The sequence below is a fragment of the Gobius niger genome, assembly GCF_951799975.1.
Source record: "Gobius niger genome assembly, chromosome: 11".
Lineage (NCBI taxonomy): Eukaryota > Metazoa > Chordata > Actinopteri > Gobiiformes > Gobiidae > Gobius > Gobius niger.
This window is the reverse complement of record NC_136862.1, coordinates 27,905,342-27,916,080: the sequence shown is the minus strand read 5'-3', so window position 1 is coordinate 27,916,080 and position 10,739 is coordinate 27,905,342. Positions and strand designations below refer to the sequence as shown.

The window sequence follows — 10,739 nt, the reverse complement described above, 5'->3', positions numbered from 1 at the left end:
ATTCAGCCACTCAAGGAAAACTAGAGATTCTAAACACAATGTTGTTAACTATGTTCTGGTGAATGTATTCTGTCACATCCACTTTACATGTGCATTATATATTATTTAAGGGTAAGTCTGCAGACTCTGAGGTCCCCGGGGGATTCTAGTCCCGTGCGAAACCACAGAGCCAGAGTTTGAAAAGTTTTTAACCAGCGTAAAAAAGTATAAATAAGGGCAACATCAATTTAAAACGTCTTTTTACCAATAGATCTGTGCCTGCATTTAAGCGGAAGTGATAAATTCAGTTTTTTATCTGTTTAAAAAGTATAAAAGAGAAACAAAAGGTTACACAGACATGAACCAGAAGAACAGCCCCGTTGTCAGGGCAAAGCTCGTCTCATTGGTCGACGCGGGAGGATATTAGAGTCTGATTAGTTACTGAGGGACTTTACAAAAATGTATATATATCATAACTTACTTTACATGAAAATGCAAGACCGGGTTTTTTTTTCTACATTTTATAAAATTTGTAAAACATTTAGACTTCCAGACTATCACTTTAAGCAACAGCAGTTAGTTTATCAGACAGCAGGATGTGGTTGGAGCAGTAGCAATCCTTTTTAGAACGTTTTAATCTAATTCGACCATTTCAGAATCTTCTCCACTGAGAGTGATCGTATTAGCTTTGGATGTAAAACTACTTCCGCAGGTTGAGGTTCATTCATTATTCAACCAAATCCAAGCGTCTGGAATGGATTGTAAAATCATTCTCACTCAAACTGCACTTTTTAAGGAATATTTACAACATGACGTACCGCTTCAGAGCATGGCCCACTCCAGAACTTCACTAAACCAAAAGTCAATAATAACTTACTTTAAAAAAAAGCGATCAGGACAGTGCGTCCGGTCTCTCACGCACACACATCCACACGCGGTAAAACCTAAGGATGGATGGGCTGAGACGTGTCCAGGATGACGGTTAAATTCCCTGAGGAAAGTGGTTCCTCTACAGCCGCAGTGCCGTTGAGCTAAGGCACTTTTCAAAATAAGACATTCGTCCGGGAGCGAAAAGCGCAGAGGTAAAGCTGAAACGAAGCGCTGAAGCCGGTGCGTTCCCTGAAGAAGAAATCTGAACTAAAAAGTCAGTCTACGTCGTCAGCGGTTTTTAAATAACAGTACAACAAAAAACGGCTGTGCGGAAGAGTGCACATTCGACGACTGTTTGTGGGAATCTCCAAATGTGCAAAAATGTTGTAAACAGAGAGGGTCACAGGCGAGTGGGCTCGTCGTCGCTGTCGCTGCAGTTACCGCAGCAGTCCTGCAGAGGGAGACAAAGCATTAGATACAGATCAAAGTCTCTCACTCTATGGAAAGTTAACAAATAGATCAAATTAGATATGTCTATTTCAAACTTTTGCTGTGATTACTGATATAAATATGATTGGGGGGATGAATTGGATGATTATATTGCTTTTATGAGTTTGTTTTAGTGACTTGATATGAAGATTTTTCCAGAGGGGATCTAGGATATCTTGTTTAGTTTATGAATAGGCTGGTTATTAGGGGAGAGACATCAATAAATCAGGCTTGGAATTTGGTGCAGTTGTTGACACAAAAATGCAAGAAAATAAGCATTTTGGAAAAAATAGCCCTTCAAGTTTCAATTTCCCAAATAAATCTCATGTTGACTCAATAATTAAGGAGCTTGTTGTGAAAATCAGTGAGAGTTGGGCCTGCGGTGTCTCCCCTTGAGGACTTTGTAGACCTTCTTAGCCACTACTGTTTAAAAAGTATTCATTTTCAATATCAATGTCAATGGAATCTCCCACATATGGTCATGTATGAAGCCGTTGAGGGGGAAAATAAAGAGGAGAAAAATCTAAACTTTCTATAATTAATCCAAAACTACTTTAGCAAATGCTGAATTATGAATATAGTTTTCTACCCAATAAAAATACAAAGACATGGAGAGGTTCAACAGCCCATAAATACATAAATAACGGCATGTTAGCATCATGCTGCATGCTAACGCTAGCTATAACTGCCGTGTTTTTCACTTCTACAGGACAATCTGCTGTGAAAGAACATCCATATGGACCCGATTTAGACTTGACTTCAATTGTATGTGATAAGTTTCTATTCCGACAGAAAACGGCTGAAAAGAGTGAAATATTGTGTTTCCCATAAGATTCTTCCTTCCTCCTCGGTAAAGGCCACACCCTCTGCTATGACGTGATGCCGTCTGTATCCATGTTAAGGCTTGAACAGACCAGGTTTTGTTGCAAAATGCCAAAATAAATAATTTGAAATAGACCTAATCCTAATGTGTGGCTACGCCGGTATTGCTGACATTTGTTTTTATATTTTGAGCAACATTTAACCCTAGGATTTTACACAATTCATACTTTTGATATTGCTCTTTAGGAGTATATAGTGTTCCTGTTCCTTTAGGAGTAATACAATTTTCCATTCTCTCTGTGCACTTTAAATGCGTCCGAGTTGAAGCTAGTTGAACTGAACTGAAGATAGACCGATTATGGACAGTGTTTTTCAGGGCTCTGACCGTCCGTCCGAACAGCCTCTGCAGCAGCCCCTGTTTGGGAGGAGGCGCGGGCTGTCCTCTCCAGTCCAGGTCCGGGGGAACCGCTCCCTCCTGGTCGAAAACGTTCAACTCCACGAAGCACTCCGTCTCGATCATCTGCAGCAGGAGGAACATACGTTATACACAATAATCATCGTATCTGCATGGACAGTGACGGCGTCCCCTCACCTCGTTCTGCCAGGGGATGGACACGCAGCCCGTCGACACTTTGCTGTAGAAGTCCTCGTCTTTCTCCTCGATTTCCACTCCTTTGACGGTGGAGAACTGCTCGATGTCCAGCACGTCCTTACAGTAGATGGCCTGAGGCTGGTCACGAAAAGAACAAAACAGAGTCACGGAATTTCAGGATTTGAGGAGAAAAGAACAAAGGGGATGAATAGAAATAACGGCGGTGTTTAAGGGACAGAAGGAGCTACTGAAATGCATTGATTGAAAACTTAGATTTACTATATCTAACTAAACGGTGTAGCTGCTCTTGTAATTTTCAGAGGCAAGGTGAAATCCTTACCAAAAAAATGACAGTGAGTCCCCAAAAATCTGAACGGTTCACTTTTGTGGTTCCGGAAAGTTAGGGGCTGGCAACTATGTTTTTATGTTAATATGAGATGTCTTTCATGTAAGATGTTATAAGGCCAAGACGTCCTGTGAGGTGATATCATGTCAAACTACAGTGCAAACTTCATTTTATATGACACACAGTACATAGCTGAAATTGAGCCATTGTTGGGGGTAACATATTACAAAAGTAACAAGTTTAAAAAATATATTTCTTTTTTTCAGTAACTAAGGAATATAGTAACATTATTTACTCCAAATCCGGGAATATATTAGTCATTATACCATGGTCTGGGTGAATACTGGATTCTGATTGGCTGGTGCATTATTTTGGTATAACCGCACACGTAGTCCGGTAGTTAAATCACTGGGATATCACTCCGCTGTGGGCATCGCCATAGCAACGCATGACACAGCTGAATCAGATAAACACGTAATTAGTGACTGACAGGAACGTATGAGATGGATTTTGTTTAATTTCAACGTTTTTGGCCAAAACAAAACGTTTGCTAAAAGTTTGTAGAGGAGAGTGAGCAGCTAGGTTAGCTACTGTTAATAAAATATGAGGTTTCCATTTCTATTGAAAACGGTTAAGGCTATTCATCATTTTCAGGCGTACATAAAATGATCCTGCATTTAAGCATATTTGTCTGGATTAGTAAAGTCAAACATAAAAGTTTCAGTTCGTGGGGCCCCACCGCAGCTGTTTCCATAAACAGTTGAGCTGGTTGAGCTAGCTAGCTAGCTTCAGGTTAAACAGCATAAAAGTGAAATAACTCCTGCCCACGAGTGCCGCATATCGGTGTTTACTTCCACGGAAAAGTGTTTCCGGGTTAGTCTTGTTGTGATTCTGTGCTGATGTTGTGTCGTTGAGCCTGACTGAGATCCTCGTAATAGCTGCGGAGAATGACTCGCTCTGAGACGAGCCTTCAGTGACCGGCTAATAACCACACAAAATAGTCCCGGTGGTCTGGCATATTTAGTGACTTTAGTAAATGAAACAAATACTTATTATAAATGTTACGTTTGTGGGACCCTGGTATAAGCGGATTAAACAACTCGGAGCCGTGCATTAGACGTTATAATGCACTTCGCACCACCACTCCGCTGCGCGTTGTGGTGTTCTTGACTCCGCGTCGTGCATTATAACCGTCTAATGCACGGCTCCGAGTTGTTTAATCCTTACTTAATATTTACGTAACTCAAGTTACAAGTGCATTTAAATGTATAAATGAAAAAATATGTCTGTCAGCCGCTAACGTTTCAGAACTACAAAAGTGATTTCTAGGCCCTTTTTCACATTTTCTCACCAAACTCGGGCTGCTTGAAAAGGATGTCATAAAAAAAATAAAAAAAATAGTGTGTAGCTACACTTTTATATTGATTGTTGCCCCATCTTATCTGCTAACCTTTCACACTGATAAAACGACTTCCAAAACAGGAGTAGGATGTTGTTGGGAGTGACTGAAATAGGGGTTGCGGTTTGGGAATGTCATTTGTACGGCACATACGTCGGGGATGAACGGCGCAGACTCTATCCCGGCCTCCAGCCGCTTGAAGTTGATGGAGTTAAACATGGGGTGACTTTTGACCTCAGAGGCCCCACCCCCCAGACAGCCCAGCCGCTCAGCCGGGTTTTTGGCCAAGAGCTGCAGAAGACAAGACAAACATCAGAGCAGAGAGTTTGTGCTGTGATCTTTTAGCGTTTATGAGAGATCAAAGTGTGCAGCATGCCATTAGCTAAGATTGAAAGGTATCAGGCCACAGGATGAATCAACGTCAATCTGTATTTGGCACGTCCTCCGTCGCCCCTCACCTGTTTGCAGACGCTCTTGGCGTCTTCCGAGAACTTCGCCGAGTACTCCTCCTGCACCTCCTGGACCAGACGCTCCACCTCTTCTCTCTTGATTTTCTTTTTGCGCTGCTGAAACGGGGACTGGCCCTCGATCATCTCGTACAGCAGGCAGCCCAGCGCCCACCAGTCCGGGCTGAAGGTGTAGCGCTCGTTTTGTACAACCTCCGGAGCTGGACGGGCGGAGACAGAGGAGGGGGGAACTTAATGGTAAATGGTAAATGGTCTCAACTTATAAAGCGCTTTTCCACCTACATTAGGCACTCAAAGCGCTTTACAGCAAGGATCCACTCACCCATTCATACTCTCATTCATACACCAATGTACGCAGACACTGGGGGCAATGTGGGTGAAGTGTCTTGCCCAAGGACACAACGACAGTGTGCACTTTCAGGAGGTGGGATTCGAACCCCCAACCTTCCGACCATGAGACGACCCTCTCTATTAATCATTGGATATTAATCATTTAATTTTTCTGAAACAGCTGCGCAGCAAAGGGGAGCAAAAGGAGAGAGGAGTGGAAGGGGCTTATGGTGAGATTGCTTAAATAACCAGGAAGTGAAACAACTGGATATTTAGTTTTTTTTTATCAATAGTTCCCATGCGTTTTTGTTTGAGCCTGCGGGCTGGGGTGTAAAGTGTAAATCTCAGTCAGATGGAAAACCTCAGTGATTTTGTTGCATAGAAACATGATGCTAACTTCCTGGGCTAAATATTTAAACAATATGTTAAAAACAGAGTGTTAAAAACTTTACACAGGATGTGTAAATGGTGATGACCAGAGGAGACTTCTGTGTTTATAATTAAAACATGTTTATAAATGTAGATGTTAGATAGATTTTTGCAAACAAATGTTCAAATGCTTCTTCTTCTTCTTCTTCTTCTTCTTCTTCTTCTTCTTCTTCTTCTTCTTCTTCTTCTTCTTCTTCTTCTTCTTCTTCTTCTTCTTCTTCTTCTTCTTCTTCTTCTTCGTGTTTTGCGGCGGTTGGGAACCAGCTTAAAGGAGCATTATCGCCTCCTACTGTTCCGGAGTATGGGTCAGAAAATATTTCCTCTGTTTTTGTAATCTTATTTTTATTTTTGTTTCATATTAAAATGTGGACAGGAAGTAGGCTTACACTGGCAACAGGAAGTTGGCCAAAAACAATCTGTCTTGAATTGATTGAACCAATTTTAATGATCACCGTTAGCAAATCGCAAAGGCTGCTATTAAGTAAACAACAGGAGTCAGAGTCTAGACCAACCGGGACAGTAAAATTAAGAATGGACTTATTGTGGCCGACACTTATTGTGTCTTTCTGAAAACCATGAGGAAATGGCGGCTGGCTCCGGAAGTTCCAGACTCATATTGACTTTCCATTAAAACTATTTTGCCCTTCGATAAGTCATTATTGAACACATGCTTGTCATTCATACCTCCATGTCTTTGTCTTAATCTGCGCAACATCGCATTGTCCTAATTTTACCCTTTTACCGCTTTTATTTTTGCCCTATTCTAAATAATAGATCTGGCTCCAAAATCAGTTCAGTCCATTCTTAATTCTACCGTCTATGAGACCAACCATTTGCCTAAAATGACAAGTTAGACTCGCTATATGCATGAGGAGAGCGTTTGTTTTTTTCTGATCTATAGCTCACTAATAGATCTGTCATGCTAATTCTACTGCACTGCCTCCCTGTTTTTTGGGGACAACTCACCCATGTATCCCACTGTCCCCACTCGGCCCTTTATGGTCTCTCCTTCAGGAACATGCACCGCCAAACCCAGGTCAGAGATACGGATGTGACCTGGAGACAAACACATGATTAGAAAACGATGAAGAATAGAAAACAAGAGTATATTATGTATATTAAGCTCTAGCTCCCTCTATTGGTAGAATTTGTTTGGCTACAAAAAGCTACAGAATCATTAATCATTCATTTGAACCACAGAAGTCACAGAGGGTTTTTTAGCAACATCATCGTCAAACACACACCGTGATCGTCGAGCAGAATGTTCTCCGGTTTTAGATCCCTGTGAAGACAATAGAGCCCACAAACATATCAAAAATGACTGTACCCGTATGCGCAATAAATTGTCCAAACTAAACTCACCGATTCCTTTGTGTTTTCTCTCACCTGTAGACGATCCTCTCCCGGTGCAGATCCTCCAGGCCGCAGCAGATCTCGCCGGCGTAGAAAACCGCCCTCTTCTCGTCAAAGCCCGCCTCCCCCATGTGATAGATGTGAAACTTCAGGTCTCCTCCGTTCATCAGCGTCAGCACCAGGCACAGCGCGTCTTTGGTCTCGTACGCATACGCGAGGCTCACCTGATAATGGAAAGCAGAGAAGCAGGCGTGGGATTAGGCCTGAGCCCCGGCAGAAGGGATCCACAACACACGGAAAAACCTTATGTGACAGAGCCTACACCTCTATGGCCTTGGAAAGTAAAGGTGCTAAGCTAACCACCCATACAGCTGCTTGGTCTCTACAAGGTCAAATACGCACAAATGTCAACTTTTTTTTATCTTCGCATAAAAAGTTGCATAATGCACCTTTAAATAAAAAGGTTTGGACACCAGTGGTCAAGTTCATACACCTGATGATTGGCTGAACAGAATAAAAACATATGTGCCTCGGCGACCTCATTAGGGATGATATAATAATGTGCATGGAATGGAAAAAACATACTTTGCCGTAGATAAAAGTTTTACACAAACAGTGATCATGTGACTCAGCACCGAAGGCATTTCCAGTGCAGAAATCAGTGAGCCTCATTTACGACACGTTCTCAAACATTTGTTCTTACTGCCTTCTTAGGAAGGTTTTTGACATTCACAAAACTTGTTCTTCTCTGAAAACGTTCCTCTGTAAGAACAAATCCTGAGAACAGCCAGAAGGACTCTTACGTGCAAAATTAAATCTTAATTAGAGGGTCGGCCTCAGTTCTTTGTGTTTACAAAGTGCGCACTCTCCTTGTTGAGCTACGCAGACAGGACGTCACAGCGTCGCACTGACTGTATTTCAGGAAATGACAAGAGAAGGAAACCGCTTAAGGATGTACAGGTTATATCTATTTCATCATTTTGTAATGAGAGCAAAGGCTGAGTTTTCTTGGTTAAAATTTCGTTTGTTTTGGATTTGCGTTTTGCCGTTCATATCCTCTTTTGGTCCTTATATGGTGAATAAAGGCGGTGACTAACAGTGTACTAATTAGTCCTCATTACTTAAAGTGGCCTTATTTTCATCAGTAGGTGGAGTAGTGAACCCTGCTCTGCTCCACCACCACCCCCCTCCCTCACCTGGCTTTCCCCCGTCACCCACGCCCCTCACTCCCCTCCACACTGTATAAGCTGATCTGATCGTAATCAAGGAGATACGGAAATCTCATTAATCTTGTGTGAAACACACATTCATCAGCATTAATAAGATGTGTAGCAAAGTAAACATTTTGAAACTTACAATTATTTTCTAAACTGCAACTTTCATGAAGGTCTATCATTTTCGGACATTTAGAACATACTTCCATTTAGAACTAAGTTTACAGCACAGAGCCTTTTTCACCGCAACCCCTGAACGCCTCACAGCCTCTCCTCCGGTGCTGCTTTGCTTTGTGATCATAAGGAAGAAAACGACCTGACGGCTCATGTAGATGTTGGATTAATAAACAAACGGACATATCACGAGGATTTCAGCTGCATCACAACAGGTCGGTCAGATGTTTTTGTAAACTTTGGTCACAATGCTAAACTGTAGGGATGCACAGATACCACTTTTCCTAAAACTGATACGAGTACTTTGATTTAAGTACTCGCCGATACCGAATACCGAATACCGATACGAGTACAAGGCATTTTCTTCAACGTTCTTACTTTTTTCACAGCAGACTGGTTTGTAATTAGTCAGCTCTATGTGGATTATTGTATTTCCAGTAAAGAATTCTCCAGTTTGTTGCTTCTTCTCTCCTCAGCTGAGAGCTCAGCTGGCCACACGTCAAATGGTATCGGTTTCTGGTATCAGGACCTCATGAATGAGAACGAGTATGAGTACAAGCATGTGGTATCGGCCCGATACCCGATACTGGTATCGGTGCATCCCTACTAAACTGTTAGCCGCTAACTGTTGCTGCGTCTTCTGCCTCAAACATCTCCGGGATGCTGTCGTTAAATACGCACCACAAACCGACTGTTGACTTTCTCCAGGATCTGCTTCTCGTTCAGAGCCATGGACTCTCCCTTCCTCTTCTTGATCCTCTTCTTCTCCAGCTTCTTACAGGCGTACATCTTCCCCGTGGCCCGCACCTGGCACGCACACACCTGGGCACGCGGACAAGGCAAAGGAATCACAATTTCAGAAAACAGAAAGTAGCTTCAGGAAAAGGGAATCAAAAGCTCGGTGCTCAATTGAGAAGTACTTGGCCATTGCTATTCTGTGGCCGTGTTGCACCTGATTTACCAAATAGAAACTGTGCGTACTTTTTGTGCCGCAAATGTGATATGTAAATGAGTTTACTGCTTCTCTTCACACGCCTGAGCGCCTTTGAGGAAAAGAGCCACGTATAAAAGTCCTCATGGATTAAGGACAAATGGCCATTGACATTAATAATTGCTTTATTGAAGTGTGAAAAATAATCATTATAGCAAATCAGTTTTCTTATCTGAATCTCTATTCTTCGGCTTTAGAGAAAAGGCCCCTGTGATTCGAGTCTGTCTCTCCACACAGAAAGGCCCCGTCCAGGTGGGAATTGAACAAAGGGCCTTAGAGTAGAGCACTACCCACTGTGCTACCATGCCGCCCTTAAATATATTATACTTATAACTCTACACCATCAAAACAACACATCTTATCTTTATCTATCTTTGTAAATGATTTGTAAACGTTTATAACCTCTTTTTGGTGTGAAAACGGCATTATTCTGTCCTGTACAATGGACGCACTATAAAGTCAACTATACATGTCCAGAAGAGCAACAGTGCAGCTCTGTTCTGAGGAGGCCAAACCAGTCACTCAAATCTAATTAAGTGCGAATTCACTGAAACGTTTAAGAATTTTAGTATGTAATGTACAAGTTGAGCTGATTGAGACTGTGAGCAGTGAGGGGGGCATTGCTGGCGACGGTCTTACATAAAGCTGTAAAACTATTGGTCTGACAGGTCGAGAACAGAGCCGCCAGATTCCAGTGGGTAGTTGGCGCAGAAGGTTGGAGGCGTGGTTTTACAAGCATTTTTTTCGACACCGGTACTTTAACGATACTTGGTTTTAGATACTGATGCCTGAACGATACTTTTTGCGATACCCATACAAAAATATTTGTCGTATAGAACCAGAAATATAGATAGAAATATAGAAGGAAAGTGGGACAAGGCCTCGTGGAAGACCCAGGACACGCTGGTGGGACAATGTCTCCGGGCCTGGTGTCGCCTCGGGGTCAGAACAGCTGGAGGAGGTGTGTGTGGACCGGGAAGTCTGGGCATCTCTGCTGAGACTGCTGCCCCCGCGACCCGGCCCCGGATAAAGCGGAAGAAAATGGATGGATGGAGAACCAGAAAGCAGAACAATAATGTGTGGAAGATCTGCAAATGAACACTATCGGGTTCATCGCCAATGTGCAGAGATATGAGAAAAATGGGGAATCGTTTGGGAGAAAATGGGGCAAAAATGGGAATGAACTGGGTAAAAAATTGGTAGAAATAGGGAAATATTAGTAATATAACAATGAGGGGAAAAAATTGGGAAAACAAGAAAAGGATTGGGGCAAAAATAATCATC

General features: G+C 42.4%; 1 protein-coding gene across 1 annotated transcript in view; it reads right to left on the bottom strand.

Moving 5' to 3' along the window:
* Nucleotides 1-733: 733 nt before the first annotated feature.
* grk6 (G protein-coupled receptor kinase 6) overlaps nt 734-10,739 on the bottom strand; it is a 47,503-nt gene continuing 37,497 nt past the window's right edge. The window contains exons 8-16 of the mRNA XM_079565978.1: nt 9,146-9,286; nt 7,110-7,300; nt 6,968-7,005; nt 6,690-6,779; nt 4,956-5,164; nt 4,651-4,788; nt 2,753-2,890; nt 2,546-2,680; nt 734-1,300 (exon numbers count right to left, since the gene is read on the bottom strand). Coding sequence (XP_079422104.1) covers nt 1,250-1,300; nt 2,546-2,680; nt 2,753-2,890; nt 4,651-4,788; nt 4,956-5,164; nt 6,690-6,779; nt 6,968-7,005; nt 7,110-7,300; nt 9,146-9,286 — 1,131 coding nt within the window. The 3' untranslated portion in view covers nt 734-1,249. The remainder of the gene's footprint in view (nt 1,301-2,545; nt 2,681-2,752; nt 2,891-4,650; nt 4,789-4,955; nt 5,165-6,689; nt 6,780-6,967; nt 7,006-7,109; nt 7,301-9,145; nt 9,287-10,739) is intronic.